General features: G+C 39.7%; 1 protein-coding gene across 1 annotated transcript in view; it reads left to right on the top strand.

Moving 5' to 3' along the window:
• Positions 1-23,144, top strand: part of HMCN1 (hemicentin 1) — a 5,606,893-nt gene that overhangs the window by 2,984,574 nt on the left and 2,599,175 nt on the right. The window contains exon 35 of the mRNA XM_044085314.1: positions 13,213-13,367. Coding sequence (XP_043941249.1) covers positions 13,213-13,367 — 155 coding nt within the window. The remainder of the gene's footprint in view (positions 1-13,212; positions 13,368-23,144) is intronic.

Consider the following 23,144-nt stretch of genomic DNA (forward strand, 5'->3'; position numbering starts at 1 on the left):
AAGGGCCCCTAGGAGAGCACCCATCCCTGCCTGGGACCTTAACTTTGTACTGGAAAAGCTCACGCTCCTCCCTTTTGAACCTGTGGCTTCAGCAGAGTTAAAATTCCTTTCTTGGAAAACAGCCTTGCTTTTAGCCATAACCTCAGCTAGAAGAGTGTCTGAGTTACAGGCACTAATGGCTATGGAACCCTTCATTATTTTCCATGCTGACAGGGTTTCCCCTCAGGACTAATCTGGCTTTTATGCCTAAGGTGGTCTCCAGTGTGGCTCTAAACCAAGCCATCCATTTGCCAACCTTCTTCCCTAATCCTCAAAATAAAGGGGAAAGGATCCTGCAGTCCTTGGACGTGCACAGACAGCTCAGGTTCTACCTTGCAGGACTAAACCTTTCAGAAAATCTGACCAACTGCTAGTCAGCTTTGCTACAGGGGCAGAGGGCAAGGCCATTTCCAAGCAAACCATTTCCAAATGGATAGCACTCTGCATCCATTTCTGCTACAAACATCATGGAAAACCTACCCCACAGGGATCAGAACACATTCCACTAGGGCTACTTCCACCTCTACAGCATTTCTTAGGGAGTCCCTACCAGGGACATTCTGGAAGCTGCAACCTGGAGTTCTGTACACACCTTCACCAAGCATTATCACTTACCTATTTTTTTCTAAATCCAGAGCTGGATTTGCTACAACAGTCTTACAAGGCCTGCTAGCCAGCCCTAACTCCTCTTGAATGCCTCTACCCTTCCTCAGCTTTGGGAATCAACCCAAGTGTGATGACTGCAACAGTGAAACATGAAGAACATAGTACAGTTGTGTACACTTACCATAAATATAGATGTTCAAGTGTATTCACTGTTGCAGTCCTGGTTTCCCTCCCTCCAGCCCCCTGTTTTTCTCTATCCTTTTTACCTATCCTCTATATGGCCATTTTTTATGGCAGGGGTATTTACTTTTTACTGGTGGTGTTCCACACCATATACTAGCTTCCTATTTAGGGGGGCTGCTGACATCTGGGGCAGGAAAAACTGATGTAATGGCATCGGCTGCCTGTTTTATACCCCTGATGACCTGACGTCATGGAAGAAGCGACAGCATCTGACGCAGAAATCCCAAGACTCTGGTATTTGGGCTGACTGAGGGCTACTTGCAGGCAGATAACCCAAGTGTGATGACTGCAACAGTGAATACACTTGAACATCTACATTTATGGTAAGTGTACACAACTGTACTTTTTGTACTGTGTTTGGACCGTATACATTACTATATGATAAACCCTGGTAATAATTGTGGCATTCCACACAATCCCACTAAGCTAGTTTGCTCTACGGTAAACACATTTGCTATTCTTATTGCTTTACAGGGTTTTGTAGCAGGCAGCAGGCAACAGTTCATGCGAAGCCTACATGGAGTTTATTGAATCCCACGGTATATCTTTTTTATTTTTTTAAACACCTTTATTGAATTATCGCTTGTGACATAGGCAAATGTACATTTATATAAATATAATCAAGACATATTAACAAGTTCATATATACAAACATTGTACATCACATGTATTGGTAGATATCATATAATCTAATAAAAACAGAAACACTAGTGGTCTTAAAACTTCGTTGATGAGCTCTGTCACAATAACTTCCAAAAATCATGAAACCCAGGTAGTGTTCCAAAGCAACAAGCCTTTATTTGTCACAGACAAGTGATCCTCAGTAACAAAAAATCTGAAATATTTTAACAATGTTAAACATATCACCTTTTATATACTTGGACGTAGGTGTGGAAAATATATGTATTGTTTAATTTTAAACCAGCCTATTCATGGCAAACAATATAAATGGGGCCGTAAAAGTGCATTGTAGAACAGCAAGTACCCACCCCCACATACCACTACTGATTAGATCAAAGTAAATCCTAGTTAACGAAAACACTACCTATCTATCTTTAACCTACACTCCAAGATCAGGTATTAAGAAAAGCATTACATATACTATACATCAAAACATATACATAAAAGACTTTTAACTAAAATTGCTTTCAGCTAACTAACGCAGTAAAGCCTTCAGGTCTGTGACAAGAACTAAAATTAAGAAAAACATGTAGCTATCTAACCATAAACATAATCAAAGTAGAACACTATAAATGTAAAACTACATCTGTTTAATAATAACTAGTGAATATCCATCCATGTATATTAGTGTGCAGACAAAACACAAGTTGTTAACAGCTCAGAAAAATGTCAGGGCTTTGCAAAAAAAACAAAACTGTCATGACAGTTTTCATGTTTATAGCCCCAAAAAGATATTTATACAATGAAAACTAGTAGAAAAAAACACATAAAAATACAGAAAAAGGTGGATGAAGTAAACTAGTAATATATAAGTGTCCAGGTTTGTGCATGAGTGTACATGAGCATCTACCAGTATGGTAAACTGAGGAATTATACCAATACTACATGATAAAAGCGGCATGAAAAAAAATGTGTGTTTTGAATTTACTGTTTTAATCTCTGGTGTGATGCAATAAATCTAATCAAAGCAAAATTGAGGTTAAAGTAGCTAAATATAAATATATATATATATATATATATACACACACACACACACACACACACACACACACACACACACACACACACACACACACACACACAAACACACATTCCATTCATCATTTTTATTTTTATATAGTATATTTTTAGTATATAAAAATATTCCTTAAAAAATCCCTTAAAAAACTTTACAAATTGTATGGCAGCTTATGTAAATTCAACACATGTAATAGAGCATTAGTCATTAAGTCCTGGATTTCTGAATGCCTTTAATTTCAACTGCCAGCATAATTCTTTTTTCTCCAGCACACCATTGATGTTCCCTTCAAGCTCATCCATCTCCACACAGTCCAGAATGATGCATTTAAAATCAGAATGTCTGGGGTGTTCTAATACGTGTTTGGATAAGGTGTTTCTCTGGCATTTATGTCTGATTTCAGAAAGATGACCTGAAATACTCCTTTTCAGTTTATTCATAGTCTTGCCCCCCATAAAATGCAGTGCAGTCATTACACATGGCCCCTGTATACAACTTTTCCAGTATTACAGTTACCACCTGCTGAAGATTTCGGGGCACTCACATGAGCTGCACTCCAAGTATTCACAGAAAGAGCAGTTATGTGGTCTACATATTTTAGTGCTTATCTCATCCTGGTGTTCATTATTTTCCTTTTCCACATAGCTACGTATGCTTCTGCTCTTTTTATATATAAAAGTAGGGTGATCTCCTAAAACTCTTACAAGCTGCTCATTGTCACTGAGGATGGCCCAGTTCTCCTTAGTAATGGCTTTAACTGTATTGAATCCCAGGTGTAAGTAAGAGTGCAACTGTCCTTACTTTTCTCCTCTTTTGTTTTGGGGTGTTCTTGTTGCATAATTCTACCAAAAGGCCTATTCCACATAGGGTCATTGTTAGTTTTAGAATCTCTAATGGGATCCGGGATCATATGTAACATGTTCTCTCGTTAAGAAATCATTTTCAAGATCATTCATATTTTTTGAGAAAAAGGACCAAATATGTGGTAATGCATGCTAATCTGTAGCCTTGGGATGTTATTACATTGTGCTTAGTTTTTACTTGATGCATACTATCTCTGAAGTAAGTAGTTCACTCTTGTTGGTTTTCTGTATAAGTTACTAATTAATTTTCCTCTGTCTTTATCAATGCTGACAGTCATATCAAGGAACTACACTGACTCTGAGCTGATGGAAGTGGTACATTTCAGGACGAAGGTGGAGTTACTGATGTATTGGATAAAGTCAGTGAGTTTAGATTTCTGTCCTTGCCAGACTATGAATACATCATCAATAAAGTGAAGATAGCTGTTCATAAAACTCTGCTATTCACTTTGCAGTGTAAACTGAACACTTGGGAAATCTAATAAACTTGGTGTTGAGTTACGATTGTTTTCAGTTTCAGTGGACAGGCTTATAAACAGATGAGGGGAATAGTCATGGGTGTAGCTATGTCCCATAGCCTGGCCAATGTAGACTTAGGCCAGTGGGAGGAGGAATTTGTACTGCAAAGTGAATAAAAAGACTTTCAGCTTTTCCTGGTTAGGGGTCGCCACAGCGGAACTCTGGTCTGCTCGTGATTGGCAGTGGATTTTTACGGTGCCAAGTTGCCAGCTCGATGCCCAACCTTCAACGAAGGCACACCCATTCACGCTCGCACCTACCTGCATGTCTTTAACGTCACTCGACCATGGGGAGGACATGCAGACTCCACACAGAAGGCGCTCCAGCCGAGAATGGAACGAGAGAACCTCTTGCTGTGAGGCGACAACGCTAACCGCTGCACCACCGTACTGCAAAGTGAATACCAGAAAAAAATATTTTGGACACAGCAGGATACAGCAGCTTGAATCTCACACCTGCCTCTCAAAATTCCCTGATTACTGGAATCAGGCTGTTTCTCTTCTGTCTGGTATACAGTGAATAATCATTTTCCACAAACACTCTGCTGTCTCCAACTTTTAATATTTCACCCTTTTGCTACATTTTTGTCAGGATCAACTCTTTCTGCTGGTAGGTTTGCATCTTTACTAGTAAAGGTTTTGGTTGCTTTTTCATGGGCTGATTTGGATATACACAGTGTGCCCTGTCAGTTAAGATATTCTGCTGTGAAATACCAGTCTAGTTGCTTATTTGTGTCATAAAATTTGCACAGTGTGCTCTGTCCTCTAATTCTACCATTTTTTAAACATCTGTTCTTGAGCAGTCTCATACTCAGCCAGCCTTTTCTTCATTACAAACTCTGATTTTTGCAGTTTTATCGGCTCATTGGAATATTTGTTTAAAGGTTCTCACATTTTTTCCAGCCTTTTGTTATTTGAGTTTATATACTCCTTCAGTGTTTTATTTTTCTTAATCAGCTCTGAGCACATTTGGATTATTTTTTCCTCTAGATTACTGGAAACCATGTCTTGTATCAAAGCTGGAGCATGAACTGTTTTTTGCTGAACAGCTGCAGGATTCTTACCATTTGGTGTTTCCTTTTCACCTTTTCTAGTTGATGGTTTTTTGTTTTTTTTTTTTTCATGCTCTCTTAGGTTCTCCTTTGCAGGCATCCAGGCAGTGTACTTACTAGCCAATAACTGAGTTTCACTCAAGCTGACAATATCACTGGCTGCTGTTTCTAAGTTTCTGTTTTCACATTGGGAGAGCTGAAGTTAAGCTGTTGATCACTGTACAGCCATCTTCTTAGAAGTTCAGTGCTGTACACTCTTCTCAGACAAACTAGTTTACCAGAAAAAAATAACTTTTTTGTAGTGATTAGTGTAGAAAATTGTAGAAAGTGCTTTCTGTCTTTTGAAATAGCATATAGTCCCATGAGCTAAAGGACAATGTTTTCTACAAAAGTCCTATAATTCACTTGTGGAGTGGAAATGAATATCCACATAAATGCTTCCACATGAGCACTTTTCTGTCTGGATTCCTTTGTAGGAAGATGTTGGGTACAATCAACTGTGTTTATTCTTATTATATTATCCCACCCAGAACCATTGTTACTGGCACACTTTTCCCCCCACATGAGAGGCCAATTTATTTGATTTGGAAAGGTTGTATCCCTGTCTCTTATACATGTTAAATGCATAATTGGTTTACTATGCGGGAGTCTTCTCTGCCTAATACATAACGGTGCCTTACTATTTAAAGAAATGGTTCCATTTCCAGTGTGTGTTCACAATGTTTATAGACATCACTGTAAATACAGCAGTTCTAGTTACAATATTTGTTCACACAGTTTATATTATTTTGAGAAACTATATATATATATATATATATATATATATATATATATATATATATATATGGGTCCATATCACTACATCGACAAGTCATAACATCGACATTCAGTACACCGACACGAAATCACCGACAGATTAAATAACCGAAATCCCACTTCACCGACATTCACAAGTTCGACAACCCGACAGCGTAAAGACCGACAAGGGTAATGTGTGATCGCGACCCGGTAAGTGTGCGACAGTGACGGAGGTAGGAGTGGTCAGGTAAGTGAGTTAGGGTTAGGGTGCAGGTAGGTGAAGTGTGCGTTAGTGTCGGAGCTTGGGCTAGGGGTGGGTAAGTGAGTTAGGGTTAGGGTGCAGGTAGGTGAAGTGTGCGTTAGTGTCGGAGCTTGGGCTAGGGGTGGGTAAGTGAGTTAGGGTTAGGGTGCAGGTAGGTGAAGTGTGCGTTAGTGTCGGAGCTTGGGCTAGGGGTGGGTAAGTGAGTTAGGGTTAGGGTGCAGGTAGGTGAAGTGTGCATTAGTGTCGGAGCTTGGGCTAGGGGTGGATAAGTGAGTTAGGGTTAGGGTGCAGGTAGGTGAAGTGTGCATTAGTGTCGGAGCTTGGGCTAGGGGTGGGTAAGTGAGTTAGGGTTAGGGTGCAGGTAGGTGAAGTGTGCGATAGTGTCGGACCTTAGGGTTAGGGTTTGGGTCAGGGTTAGTGTGTATGCTATGTAGTGTAGTGTGTTGAAGTAGACCCGGTTTAGTACGTGTAGGAGTTTTGTGCAGTGGTTAGGGGCATTTACTTAGTGACTGCTTCGTTGTCGAACTTGTGAATGTCGGTGAAGTGGGATTTCGGTTATTTAATCTGTCGGTGATTTCGTGTCGGAGTACTGAATGTCGATGTTATGACTTGTCGATGTAGTGATATGGACCCATATATATATATGTGTGTGTGTGTGTGTGTACACACAGACATATATATGTATGTGTATATGTATATATATATGGATCTGTCATGTGATCAACTTTTTAAATAGTCAAATTTTATATGATTGACTAAAAAGTTGAACGTATGTAAAATCTCAAAAATAGCACAGCCCCTATTAATTGTATATACCAAACCTCAGATGACACTACAGTTGACAAAAGGACATATTTCCTTATCCCCAATGTACTGTGATCTCAAGATAATTCTCTGTTTAATTATCTATTTAAGCTAATAGAGATATTTGCACATGAAGTTGGGAACATCAAAAGCTTGAGGGAAATTCTGGAACAGTGTAGCATCTGCTGCTGTCTTTACTGTTTTCACTGCAGACCTACCTGGTTACTCTTAAGAAAATACTGCTAGCAATTCAGTCTTGTGTTACTACACTAACTGTGTACATTGCCCTCTCTAATAATTTAAAGAGAAAGGTGGTAAAATGGCAGTTGCCTGATAATCGGGAAAGACGTGGGGTATCATCTTTGTGTAATGTAAGGGCTAAGGCTTACTTCTGTAATTGTGGTACATTTTTTTTAGCATTGAATTATCATATATGGCGTAGGTAATCATACATTTATATAAATGAAAACAAACCATGTTGACATATTTTCATTTGCAAACATTACACATGACATATAATCTTCCATGCCTCATTCAATTCCTGCCTTCCCTTAAATGTCATTCCTCCTCCAAAACATTGTTCTACATGTATTGTTCCCACAATTCTATTTTTTCTATGTAATTTGCTGCTACTCTTTTCTACAGATTCTACTTCCAATTTTTTATCTCTGGTACTATATTCACTACTTTTAGTACAGTTTTATCTCTGGTACTATATTCACTACTTTTAGTATGGTTGGTTTAGCTTTGATTTCATTTTCTAGTAATTGCTTTTTTGGCAGCCACCAGAATTAATCTCAGCATTGCTTTACTATATCTATTTAATTCCGATTCTGTATCACAGCACACAAAAAAGAAAAAAAATTTCTTTAGTTATACCATTTTGCTCACGCAGTACTTTTGACAGAGTAGCCTACAGAGCTTTTTTAAAGTCTGTCAACTCATTACATTCCCAAAAATATGTTCCAAATTACCGCTTTCCCCATCATACATCCAACATTTGCAGTCTACCTGAAGAAACATTCTTTGGAGTCTGCTTGGGATATAAAGCACCCATGCAGACACTTGCAAGCAAAGATCCTAAATCTTCTAGACTTTGTTGCATATTGGGAGTCATACGTGTAATCTCCCATTGTTTCTTTGTGAATTGCTTATCCAATCTCTCTTGCCAATCTTTTCTACCCTCCTCTGATTGATTCCTGTTGTTATTATTATGCATTATTTTATATTCCCTACTATTTTTCCCTTTTTTAACAGCAGCTTCTGTTCTGTTCTAGATTCTATTGAAATCTATACTAGCGCTGGTCTTTTACTTAGGATTCTCTTATTCCTTTCTCTGCTTATACTCCAACAGCAATCCTTGATAGGGAAGGCAGTCTCTAGCCTGCAGTCCAAATGAAGTCTTGGCCTCTTGCTATTCTATTACTTTGTCCTCTCTAATTATTTCCTGCCAATACCTTGGCTCCTTTTAATTGTGGTACAACATTATCAACTGTGCTACAGCTGAAAACTAGGGGTACTACATAGGCAAATTTAGATGTGCTTAGTTTTACTAGTTTGGGGACAGTTTGTTCACTGCAGCTGGACTTTATGGTATGAAGCAGATTAATAAGACTATAAGGGGTCTTTAATTTTCCTGTCCATAGCAGCTTATTTATGCCTTCCCAAAAAGAAGGTTGGCACAGAGGTAGCTTTGTAGACTGATAAAGTAATGTTACTTTATTGATGCAGTAATTTACAGAATTTTGTAGTTTTTGTGTCAGTTTCTGTTGTACGTGAATTTTCCAATGTTTTTCTGTTGACTTTGTTGTACTGACTTTTGAAGTGACACAGGAATACACAAGACAACAGTCTCAATTACTTGCAGTAGAGTGGAACTGAAGACATCTGTATAAGTGTTAAAAGAATAGGCAAACATTTTGGAGGTACTTATTTACCTTCTGTATTTTCTGATACCTGTCAAGTTGAAAACATATATAGTTTCCATCAGATATGCTTGTTGGAGAGCTGTGGCATAGTGCTGCTGACCAGATAGCCTAAGTTGTCACACTGAATTTTAGTGCATCTGATGTAATGTTCACACCTTAGATATGGTAATTGCCAGAATCTAGATAATTGTTAAATGTTTTCATGTGCATTTGTTTATTCTAGAGGATAATGTTTTATGGTAGGGCCATAAAGATATATGTCTAGGTGAAAGTATGGGGCAGAGATATTTCTCAAAAAAATCCTCTGCTTTATCTACATTTTATAATTTAGCTTCCACATTCAAGATAAAATATTTCTTTTAAGAAGTAAGATTAAGAAATTACAATGTTTTCTTTATAACCAAAGATGCTATAATGAAAATAAAAGAAAAACATAATGGGAATTATGGAAAGTAATCCTAATAGCTGTAATGCACACAATGAGTACATAAAACTAAAAAAAAAAAAAATCAGAATAAAAGCAAACAAAACCAAAGTTACTTACTTAAGATCTGCGCAACTGCTCCACTTTGGTTAGCCAAAACTATTCTTGAAATTAAGAAAGCAAAATATTCCTTAATCTAAACTCTTCCTTAGTCAACACTGATCTCATCAAACATCTACAGCAAAGCTTGTGCTCTCGTACTCCTCCTGCATTTCGAACATTGGCAGACTGTGCACCTCAATGTTAAGTACCTTATTTTATAATCTTACTGAAAAACCCCTCTTATTTTAAGTTAATTTCCTCCAAACTCTAAAAGATTTTCTAGACTTCCCCTGTAAATCCCACTTCCATATATTTTACCATAGCATACTCTGCCATGACTTCAGGTATTTAAAAAAAAAAACTTTTTAGTTTATCCGTAATCTTTCATTAAATACCTGTATCATTCCATACAGTGTAGCATCTAACATTGTCCTGTCATCTCACTTACTAAGGTTAACAACCCATCTTCACCCAGTGATTTTTTTCACTCTGCAGCTGACCATTAGCTGTCACCAGCTCCTGTCTTCATTCACCAGGTGTTTAGGTCTTGCCTTAGCCCCAACACCCCCAGGCTCAACCCAACCCAGGGCCACTGAGGATATCGAAGATGCTAGTGCATATGATACTGCTGACTGGAACTGTGCCCTAATTCTCATCCCCAATGGCAGCCTTACCAGCTGTACAATCCTGCCCTTAGGAGGTGAATAAGTGCTTCAGCACATATGCCAACCTCCAGACTACATGGCTAACCACTTACGTAACATGGAACTGAGCATGTTTATATGCTGCTTATTACAGCAAGCCTAGACTGCCTGCCTCATTCAGGATGGGTGAGCCGATATCAGATGCTCACCCCTGTTCTCTTCTTGCAGCACTTTAACATCCATGCTGCTAATAGAACATGGGTCATCTGGGGCGGAGTAAATGCTTTATCTCTCTGCACCACATGGCCACCCAATCCTCACCTCATGATTTTTTTCACCTAATGATTTTGATCCATAACTAATATCTGCTCTCCAGTGAATATTCTGGGTAAAGTTCTCAGTCAATACATTTTGCAGTACATCTGCTTCCAAACCTGTGATATCCTTTCTGATGCGTAACATGAATTTATGAATGGCATTACTATTGTTGTCTTCACTCTGTCAGAACAAATTATCTGAAATATAAATTAAAGTCTTTTACAGAATCCATCCCCCTTAATTAATAAAATAACATGCTTTTAGTACAGCTTAGATTGATGATTCTCTGGTAGTTTGTGCTCCTGGATAAAGAACTGCTTAACCTACAGAGCCTTCATTGTCACCTCTGGCCTTAGCCTTTCCAGCTCTGATGCTGTCACTAAGGGAGTACTGCATGGATTAGTCCTAGGCTCTTTCCTCCTCTCCATTTTTATTAACAAACTTCCTACACATGTGTCCCATACAAACTTAATACTGTACACAGATGATATTGCCCTTACTAACTCGAACAAATAAATCTGCTCATAACAAAAATTGGTAGAGGCTGACTTTAACATGTTCTGGAACTGTGTGTCATTGAATCATTTAGCTATTACTACACGCATGTAACATCATGCTCCTAGGTACTGTCTAAAAACTCCACAACGCAATTCTCATCGCAACTGACCCTAGAGGTTTTCTTTTACATGTAATAAAAGAAGGAAGATACCTAGGCAAGATAACAGACCAAACCCCTTCTTCTCATTTTCACACTGAAATTCAACCACTAAAAGTATTAAATCACCTTCCCTGTTTAATCAACTATACACATAAAGACAACCAAGAAGAAAATATTATCCTCATTAGACCTTGTTTTAAAATTTGCACAAAAGAAAATGCTATCTCTAGGCTAGGCCCAACTGTTTGGAATCAGGTACCTGCAGAAGTGAGACAGCAAGAGACACCAGTTATTTAGAAACAAACTAAAAGAACAACTGTTTAAGGACACCAAATGCTCTTGCTTCTGTGACAATGGCTAGTCCTTCCAGCCAAAACTGTAGTCATATCTTTCTTGTAAAAATATTCTTTTAACAAATAACCACTGGCTGAATTCCTACCTTAATTGTACATTCTGTAAATAATATTACTTGCAATTATAATTCATATGTTCATAGGTGTGTACTAGGCTAATGGCCCTGGAGCCTTTACAAGCATAGCCCCAAAAAATTGCCCAGGCACCATGCCACCCGATGTTAGTTCACAGTGCCCCTATCCAGTAGGGCAACTGGAATGATCCCTGAAGTGACAATTGCAAATAACACACAAATGTATTGCCCCTACTTTGCTACTGTACTGTGTACAACTGTGTGCATTCTTTAGTTTATGTATAATTTTTAGTTTGTGTCTTGCAACTTGGTTCCTGAGTCTTGGCTGATAAGGGTCTGTTGACCAGTCCACTTAACCAGTTATCATTCAAAAGGCAAACTGGCTTCCGTTTACTGCAAAGACGTCCTTCCTTCCATTTTAACATAACTCACCTACAAGCTTCTAAATCAATTCGACTGCCTTTCATAGTAAACTTCTAGCATATGCAGCTGAATCTTCTCTGAAAAAAAAAACTTTACAGTTAATCTGACTCCCCTTCCACCTTTTTATCAGAAAGAATGCCTTCTCCAGTGACTAAACATGATTGTTCGCTTTGATTTACTCACCCTTTTCCAAATTTACTACATATTGTAGGTAGTGGCGATAATGGAGAACACTGGACCGCACCAGTGTTTTTGCATAGCTCTCAGAATGTTACTGTAGTTGCTTAACATCTAGGACCTGCTGTATATCATCTCAGCCACATCTCTCAACTTCTTTGCTCAATAAACAGGGGCAAAGCTAAAAATAATGGGTAGAAACCAACTATTGTTACTTATACCTCTAAAATGATCTCATTATGAGGAATGTTCCTGATTCCGAGTCTTAAAAAGTCCGCATTTGAAGGTCATGTCACGCATTCACTAATTTTTCTAATTAATGTCACAGGCAACTGAGAGATAATCTCAGCAATAATGAAAAGCTTTTTACTTTTGTCATATTTAGTGGCAGTAACAGTTTCAGGTGATAACGAAGAATATTGGACTTCCTGTAAGCATGTCACTCGGTATTCCGGATTTCCAGTGTTTGCCATTATTGCCATGTATAATTATAGTATTTTATTAACATTAACCTTATTTTCAACACATTAGCCAATGTTTATATTTCAGTTACTGTACTACTACTTTAATATATTTAGATGTCTTCGTTATGATATTATCTATTCTTTCGGAATTGACATTGCTTTATTGAGATTTTTTTTTTTCAAATTTAAACGTTGTACATGTATTTGTTTCTGCTACTGTTAGACTAGGTTGTGACTATAAAGGGTATTTGATCAGCTCACTCACCAACTTAACAAACTCAAATTAATAAATAAATAGAAGTAAAGTTATGTATTTTTTGTAAATCATTAAATGCAGCCTTCTCTTTTAAGGGTGAATAATTAGACAGACAGGATAGGAAGACCATCTTGATATTTTTGTTGCAGTTATTGATATTAATAAGCAAAATGATACGTTCCAAAAGTTAGAAGGTTTTAATTGTAATATGTCTAGGTTAGTTAATGAGTCTTTGGTCAGGATGTTTATTTCTCCTGAATTCTGATCCATAATGTGTACAGTCCTGTCTGAAGATAACATAAATGAGAGGGGTCACTTTTCAGTTTAATAAGTGGAATTTTATTCATGTTTCATGTACAAGTAGTTTATGTAACTAGAAAATCTAGAAGTATATTTTGTAGGCTTTCAGATTCATTGATGTTGCTTTGCATCGTTTTTATAAAGGCAGATGACTTCCAAAATGAATGTGTTCTGTTATGTAACAGTGTTTCCTGTCTTTTTATGCAGTTCATCCATCAATTAAATCTATGGGGCCTTCAGAAAGATCAGTAGTGATTCACAAACCCATCACTTTGCAGTGCATTGCAAATGGCATCCCGATTCCTACCATCACTTGGCTGAAAGATGGACACCCTGTAAATATAGCCAAAGCAAATATCAAAGTAAGTAATGTTACCACTTGAATGCATGCCATCATATGAGAGTGTGTGTGTGTGTGTGTGTGTGTGTGTGTGTGTGTGTGTGTGTGTGTGTGTGTGTGTGTGTGTGTGTGTGAGTGTGTGTCTACTCAGGCCAGAAATATTGCTTCCTTTGGGTTGGATGAATTGCACTTAATTGCACCGATTGCATTAGTATTGTAATTTAAATCAGTAAATGCTACCCTGCATCCAGCTGTAAATAAAATAGACATTTTACATATTGCATTAGCTTAATGTAGGAGCAGAAATGTTAGTTCCTTTGAGTTGGATGAAATCTATATGATTTCAACAGGCTTGTAGTTTGAATTACAGAACATGTTACTCAGCTTACAGCTGTTAGTAAAAATACCTTACAGAATGTTTACATTACAAACTTTATCTGTACAATATGAAACTATGTAGTAAAATAAAAGCAACCCTACCAGCACCAGATAAACCTCCCTGTTGAATGTTTCACCAGAGCTGCTGAAGCAGTTGCACACGCCATTACAATTCTCATAAACAGATCAATAACAGAACAATATGTTTCAAGAATTTGCAAACAAGCCTATATAAGACCACTTGATAAAACAGGAACTGCAGTTGAAATGTTAAACTTCAGGCTTAATGCCATATTGTCTCCTATATCAAAGAGAAAAAGATGTGTATATAACCCATTTATTGATCACTTAACCAAAAAAAAAAAAAACTCTCCCTCACAAAACTAAAACAGCACCTCTAACTTTCCAGAGTATAGAAAACCAAAAATAAAAACAAGTAAACTTTGTAACTTCACTTTTTCTGGACCTGCCCAAAGCATTTGATGCTGCTTCACATCAATCATTCATAAAAGGATCAGCCACAATGGAAATTAACAAAACACTGTGCACTGAATAAGTACTCACAGGGTTAATCACAAATCTGTAAACTGGCAAAACACTTTTCCTGTTTCAAGCCCATATCAGTTAAAAGTCCCCCAAAGATCAGTTCTGGGTCAACTTCTGTTTAACATATTCGTTAATGACAGATATAAAGGTGTAACCAACTCTTTCCTGGTACAATTTGAAGATGACTCCACCAACATCTGCTCAGCTAAAATGTTCTACCAGCTTCTTAATACTACTGTGTATGGTTTACACCATATTGAAAGGTATTTCACAGAATCCCAGCTAATTCTAAATACCAAAAGAAAAAATAAATAAATTCATTGTGTTTGCTTCAACATCTCTCCAGCACTACAGTGAAAGTTTAAGTTCTCAGTAACAAATACTAGTATTGAATAGCTATCTAAAACCAGACGGCAAGGGGTAGTTATTGACCAACAGCTAAAATTTGACCAGCACATCCAATATACTGCAGCTAGCAAAAAAAAAAAAAATAGGCTTTTTATACAAAGCTAAATCTGATTTTACAGACCATATACATCCCAGAAGAGCCTCCTTTATTCCTCAACACTCTTAACTTACCTTCGGGAAAAAAAAAAAAGAAAAAGAAATGCAGCTAGAGCTAATCTACAATAAAGTAGCCAAATTTGCTGATAAATTTATAAATAGTACAAATCACTGTCTTGCCTTAAATAATAGATTGGCTGATCATAAGATAATCTGGTTCTTACACATCTAAAGATTCTTTGTATCATTGTGCATCTGCAACACAAATATCCTGCTGTACAGGAACTTGTTTGACATGTGTTCCCCTCAACTGCTGGGATCGCAACAAAAGTGCTTACTGGCCATTGCCAAATATCACAGTTGGTCAGTTGATTCCCTATATTCAGATTATGTAACTAAAAATGGAACTTTCTGGCATTATAAATTAGAGATGAGTATGTTAAATTGTTTAGCCTTCAACTAAAAAAAATTCCTCGTTAAGTAACAGACACTGTCATTATATAAATATGAGATACAGTCCCAAAAATCCAACAATCAGTGTCCTTGTCAACACTGGTTATGTAACTTAATGTACAACTTACATTCATATAGTCTGTTTATATCCATCCATCCATCCATCCACCCACAACCCTTTTTTCCCATTTCGCACATGGGGTCCGTCCGGGATGTCACTTCAACAGTAACAATCATCCAGAGCCAAGGTTTACACTGCCGGGTGGCTAGCCCTCCCGTTGTAGTTCTTCCACACCATACACATGCACGCTTATACCTATGGCCAATATTTAGTGTGTCCAATCCACCTACTGCATGTCTTTGGAATGTGGGAGGAAACTGGAGCACCCAGAGGAAACCCACCAAATACAGGGAGGACATGCAGACTCCACACAGAAGGCACCCTGAGAATCAAGCCGGGGAACCACTTGATGTGAGGTGACAACACTCTTTACTGTGCCCATATTTGGGGTCTATTTTCCTGTACTCCTAAGTTTCTTTCCTGTACTTAACATCTCCTATAAACAGTTCTTATAACACCCAATCTTACTTTCACACATTTCCTTCTTTAACACCATATTTTCACTTTTTGTTATACACCACTAACAGGATCTCCTATATATCTTCTGTTAACATATAACGTGAACCACTGTTAGTAATGTATATATGTTATTTTAATTGCTATAACTCTTCTTTCATTTCCCAAGATCTTTTTAATTTTACTCCTCTAATTTTGTATATAATCCCCAGGATTTAGCAAACTCTGCATGGTGTGCAGGAATAGTGCAAGAGCTGCTGGAGGCGATATAGCCGCCGAGAGATCCAGGAACAAGCTCCTGTATGCTAATTACCCCATTTGCAGGTGAAAACCATGCAAATGAGGTGAATTATCGATCCAGGAAGCTGGCAGTCATCCATGCAGGATTAGTGTAACCTGCAGAAATGTATTCTGCTAGTAACAGAGTACATTTCTGCAAACTACAAAACAGAGTCATGACAGCTCCAAATAAAGATAAGGTGGACGGCATGCCATTGACCAAATATATGGCCATTGGCATGGAAAATAACTTTTTTTTGGCCGATTTCGGACATTTAAGCATAGGGCAGCAGCGCATAAACGGGATCGGCCCTAAAATAAAAAATAAAACCTTGAAAAAAGCTTTTTAGACAAAATCACAATTTTTGCGATGTCCAGGGCATTATAATGAATGTGTGTGCTGGCAGCCCTGGAAGCTGTCATGACTCCTAAATCTGGCATAAGATGCAGCTGTACCAGAAATTTGCCAGTGGAGACATCCCGTATGGCCACCAAGTGGGGGATGCTGGTTATGCACTGGAGCTGTGGCTGACACCCATCAGAAATGCACACACACCCGAACAAGAACTCCATAATGAGGCACATGCACAAACCAGAATCATAATAGAGCATGTGTTTGGGATGCTCAAGTCACGGTTCCGTTGCCTGGACATATCCGGTGGAACCTTGCAGTACTCTCCAGCTACATGTACCCAAATTGTTATTGTATGTGCCATTCTACACAATGTGATCCTGCGGAAACAGCTGCAGCAGGAACAGCACGGGGCAGGGCCACACAGCCCCCCACCATTGCCAAGGCCAGCACAGGCACAGACTGACTCGGAGGAGGAACAACCTGAGCCTGCCCCTGTAGGCAGAAGGAGGCGTGCCCAGTATGCCCAGGCCTTGGCAAAGATGCAACGCATAGCATATACACTGACACGTTAGGAACCCAGGGAATGACACCTCTCTCTGGGGATGCCAAACATGACACTACCTGTGTTTAACCATGTATAGGGAGTGTACTATATGCATCCGACATAGTCAGCCCTCCAGCACCATCCTCAGTACTGGTACAGCCACAAGGTAAGTCAATCTCTCTATCAATTGCTGAATGGAGTAGTATGTTTTGCTAATTGTATCTGTGGTATGGATGTGAGTATGCAAGGGAATCGGGCGGCTGAATGGGATGGCAGCAGATTGTAGACACCTCTATGGGCAGCATGAAATCCATAACAAATACTGGTGTTAACATAGTAGGCAGTACTAGACATGGTGACAAATCCCACTGCAGGACATGTGTTGGGCCAAATGTGTGTCCATAGGACACAGACATGCATGTCAGTGAGGCTCACATACCCAGCAACAGTCTCAGCCAGCAGGACAGGTGTAGATGACCACAAAGAAAGGCTGTGCTAAGGCCTCCGATTGATGGCAATGGAGAACAGCCCCCCTCCAGACATACACAGACAGACTACAACAGGTCAGGTAGTTGGATGTTAGTTCTGAATGGTAAGATGCCTGAAACTGAAATGTAGGTCAATAAAAACCTAAGATCTGTACTACACTGATATGCCTCTAGTCTGCATGATAGGTCAGAATACAGAATGAAATGGAAGCCAGCAGATTACCTGAAATACCAGTATAGTCATAGCAAATGTTTACAATTGTCAGGTGTGCCCCCCCCCCCCCCCCACACACACACACACACAATCCTACATAGAAATGTAGTAACATGTACGTGTGGGTATAATAACAGTGGAGGACAGATTACCTGAGCTGGCCAAATTAGCAGGCTAGATTGTTGCACGTGTACAATATGCAGGGCTTTGTGTGTTAGGTTTTTGTGTGTTGTATATTGTGTGAAAGTGGTCAGCATGTAGGCATGGAGGGTTGTGTCCCGGTGGCCAATGGCCAGTACTGTGGATGACAGGGCCAAGTTCTAACAACTGCAGTGCCAAACACAATGTATCCCAGCAAGACCCAATCCAGCAGTAATCCATACTAATTGTTCGGATGTAATATCTGCCACCATCTGAAAGATGGACATGGCATGAATGTGGGCCCAGACATGCACACGGTACACAGGTGCAAGTATCCTAGACAGAGAGTGTATAAAATATTACTGTCAGATGGGCAATCCTTTGGAATTGTACATACAGGTTAACAGCACATTAGTTGTCTGTGTAGTATGGAATACTGATGTAGTCTGGCCAAACACTGGCAGACCACAAAAGGCACAGTTATGAAGTACTGAGAAACGGCTGATGTCCCCGCACAAGCCAGCATAAGGGGAATGCCCCACATATATCTGTGAGTAAGCTGCAACAAGCTTCCATATCACACATGCACTCAGCTCACCCCACCATCAGCCACAGGTTCATCACAGGCCATATCCCTGTTGTTGTGAATGAGTACAATATGACCCCACTTCTGTATGGGAATACCCACAGAATGCAGCATGCTAAAGAGGTGTCCCATGCAGGTGTGTCCCTAGCTGTAAGAAGCACCCTGCCAGCATCCACACCAATGGATTAATAAGGACAGAAACTGTTGTCATTAACACCTTGCACACCTACCCTGTCACCCCTGGGGAATCCAGTGGCTTGCAGCCTGGGACTGTAGGAGTGACAGAATGCACTGGTCTGCTACAGATGGCCTGCATCACTACCAAATGCCCTACAGTCCTCTGTCAAAGGCCTGTGTCTCACCCGTACTGCCAATGTATGTTATCTCATGGAGTCCCAAATAACGACGTAACACAGTCCACAGAACACAAATGCAAGGCCATGTCGACAAATCCCAGCACGTCCACCATGTCCTACTGCATGAACTGTGGACCAACCCCTAAATACTGCTGGGATGAAGTGATAACTATAGGGATACTTATCAGATATCCCCCGCATAATGTTAGGAAGAGGATAGAATAACGGGGGGGGGGGGGTAGAATCATGGATACCATGGAGTGTGTGAAGTCTGAAACTCTGATGTGTGCCCATACTATCCCTGCCTGCAAACCCAGGAATGGGTGGCTACAATCCTGCTCGTAAACCACAATGTGAAGGGGAAATGACCTGATATATGAGCTCTGCCTCTGGGTAACTTGTGTGAATCTGTACAGCTCAGAGGTATGGCCACAGCAGGATATGGCCATTCTGTCACATCGATAGATGTACAAGCATGGGATCCTCAGCCACCACAGTACCAAGGTGCTGGACCATTTACACAGACCCATCAGCAAGTGTCTGCAGCTTCCCCTCAGGAATGGCATGATTGTGCAAGAATATGTAGGCTGCAGACCACAATACTGGGCACAGTTTCATTCATCTTGTATTCCCCAGGAAATGACTGCAAGCCAATAAGTATATGTCAGTAGTTGATGACATAATATATCACAGTGTAAAACAGTACATATGTCTGAATATCTCTGCTAACACCAAAACCATATAGCAGAAGCAGCACAGACACAATTAGTTACAGTATCCCACTATCCTTTGCCCATTGTGACTCTATATTGTCAACCTATCTACAGATATCTTGCAGAAACAGGTTGTTAGCTGTAGGTGTAGAACACCAATGCCTGCAATGGAGTACAACCTACCTGGAATGGATTCACACATTCAATAAATACAGAAGGTCATACTGGGCATTCTCCCACACTTAGAGAAATGAAGCCCATATCTGACAACAAAATACAGAAGGGTCATACTGGGCATTCTCCCACAGAGAAACGAAGCCCATGTCTGACAACAAAATACAGAAGGGTCATACTGGGCACGCTCCCACACTTAACAGAAATGAAGCCCATGTCTGGCAACAACAGTGGACTATACATATCTGTCAGTCGCAGATGTCTGTGCATACACACCACATTGCACACCAGTTATGCTTTGCATACACATCGGATAGGAATACACACATATATCCAAGGACAACATACTATAATAGGTCAAACAGACACAGAGATGTGGTGAAGAGAGAGACAGACAGTAACAAAGAGCTTCCCATCATGAGACCTGTCCCACCCACCACACATCCAATTGGCCAATATCACATGATGTGCCAGTGTCTGTCACTGTAGACATTTGCTTCTGGTAGCCCTCAGCACTATAATGTCTGTGGTAGTTGTGATAACTGTGTAACATGACAGTGCAAGTAATTATTCATCTAGCAGTCGTATACACAGTCCTGTCAAATGTAAAGTTGTGTGTGACTAAGTGTTGTGTGTGTTTCCAGAGGAATGGATTATGGCCCATTTACACACACTATTTATTTATTTATTTGCATTTTGTTTTCCAGGATAGTCTATTGGGTTACAAGGAGCCCGTTTTCAATGGTGTCCCAAGGAAAAAAGCTCCGGAAAAAAAAATGCAAGTACATAGGAATGAAGTATAAAATCCATAGTAGTACATAGTACAGCCAAGTACAAATACAGGTCATGTATATACATATCCATTTTTCAAGTAAATGTTACATAATACAGAAAAGAAAAAGATCTACATTCCCCAAAAAATTATTCAAGTTACATTCAGTTGGCAATACACCTTTTTCTAGGGGGGTTGTGGTGGAGGATCTTTCAGTTGTAGGTAAATAACATCGCAGAGGATGGAGTACTATAGTAGGTAGTGATTGGCAAGAAATGAGTTTGGAAGAATTAAGAGGTCAGAATAGTCTGAATTTAGGTTGGATGAGAGCAAGAGCACTACACTCCTCGATAGCCTAGTACCTACCTATAAACCTATAGGAAATACACCCTGGGGATCACTTCTGTGGCTCTGCTTGACAGGGGCACAGGAAAATAACTTTCTTAGGTGGCGTAAGTCAGGGAACCTTGTTGGCTAGACTTACTTAGGCCCTTGTGCCGATAGCCTAGTACCTACCTATGAACCTACCTACCTATGAACATGGCGACTGTGAAACTCTGTGTGTGTGTATGTGTTTGTGTGTATGGAGCAATGATCTTGAGGCCATTCATAGACACTACACTTCCCATTGCCCTACTTTATCAAGGCTGCTGATGAAAATTCACCTTGAAAAACACATTTGGATAAGGGCTAGTCCTATAAGCTCTGTGGTGTGTGCGATAACTGTGTAATGCTATTGTGTGATGTACTACTTAGGTAGGAGTTCTAATCCCAGACATGGCAACTGTGAAACTTTGTGTTTGTGTGTGTAGGGAGCAATGATTTTGAGGCCATTCATAGACACTACACTTCCCATTGCCCTACTTTAGCAAGGCTGCTGATGTCATTCACATTGAAATACACTTTTGGACAAGGGCTAGACCTATAATCTGCGTGGCACATGTGATAACTGCATAAGGCTGTAGTGTAATTTACTAGTCAGGTAGAGGTTCTAATCTCAGACATGGCAACAATGAAACTGTGTGTGTAGAGATTAATGGTTTTTAAGCTATTCACAGTCACAACACCTCCCATAACCCCACTTTACCAAGCCTGCTGATGTCATCCACCTTGAAATACAACTTTGGACAAGGGCTAGCCCTATAATCTGCGTGGCGCATGCGATATCTGCATAATGCTGTAGTGTAATGTACTAGTCAGGTAGGAGCTATAATCTTAGACATGGAAACTGTGTTTGTGTTTAGAGATTAATGATTTGTAGGCTGTTCACAGTCATGACACCTCCCATAGCCCCACTTTACCAAACCTGCTGATGTCATCCACCTTGAAATACACCTTTGGAGATGGGCTAGCCCTATAATCTGCATGGCTCATGCAATAACTGCATAATGCTGTAGTGTAACTTAGTAGTCAAGTAGGAATTCTAATCTCAGACATGGTAACTGTGAAAGTGTGTGTGTTTGTGTGTAGAGAGTAATGATTTAGGTTATTCACAGTCACAACACCTCCCATAGCCCCACTTTACCAAGCTTGCTGATGTCATCCACATTGAAATATACATTTGGAGAAGGGCTAGCTCTGTAATCTGTGTGGCATGCTCGATAACTGCATAATGCTGTAGTGTAATGTACTAGTCAGGTAGAAGTTCTAATCTCAGACATGGAAAATGTGTGTGTTTGTGTGTAGAGAATAATGATTTTTAGGCTATTCAGTCACAACACCTCCCATAGTCCCACTTTACCAAGCCTGCTGATGTCATCCACCTTGAAATACATCTTTGGACAAGGGCTAGCCCTGTAATCTGTGTGGCGCATGCGATACCTGCATAAGGCTGTAGTGTAACTTACTAGTTAGGTAAGAGTTCTAATCCCTGACATGGCAACTGAGAGTGTGCATAGAGTTTAATGATTTTGAGGCCAGTCACAGTCACAACACCTCCCATTGCTCTACTTTACCAAGCCGGCTGATGTAATTCTCCTTCAAATACACCTTTGGACAAAGGCAAGCCCTATAATGCCGATGGTGTGTGCTGTAAGTGCAGAACAACATAGTAGCAGTTGATACACAGCTATGGGTTTGAATTTCATCTGTGTCATGTGTTTATGTGGGGACATATGTATGTGTGTACCTGAATGATTTTGGCCCCATTTACAGCCAGTACACATCTCACAGCCTGATTTTAACAGTCCTGCAGATAGCATCCACATTACGATTACCTGTTGTGAAGCCCGAACTATGTCAGGACAGTGGTGCATGTGGTAAATGGATAACGTAATGACCTGTAAAGGTTGTTAGATAGTGGTTTGAACCCCACCACTGGCAAATGGAAATGTGTGATTAGGGTGAAATAATTTTTGTAAACTCTCACCGACTACATTTCCCAATGGTAGTATTTACAAGGGTTGGTGATGTTCCTCACCATAGAAGTACCTTGGGACAAAATTCACCTAATAAGCTTTGTGGTGCATGCGATAAATGCGGTACACTGTAGTAGCAATACATAGCTAGGTAGGGGTTTGAATCTCAGTACTGGCGAGTGTGTGGGTCTGTCATCATTATCTTGTGTGGAGGTTGCTGTGCTTGTGTAATGACAGGAGGCATTGTGGGGCGGATTTTGCTAAATTATTATATTGAGGACCTGCTATATTTCACAATGTTCAACTTACAAGGACATGATGTCAAACAGAAGAGAGGCTGGTGTACACAATCCATAGCCCCA

The sequence above is a fragment of the Protopterus annectens genome, chromosome 10.part0 (assembly GCF_019279795.1).
Source record: "Protopterus annectens isolate FY-2018-M chromosome 10.part0, PAN1.0, whole genome shotgun sequence".
Classification (NCBI taxonomy): domain Eukaryota; kingdom Metazoa; phylum Chordata; order Ceratodontiformes; family Protopteridae; genus Protopterus; species Protopterus annectens.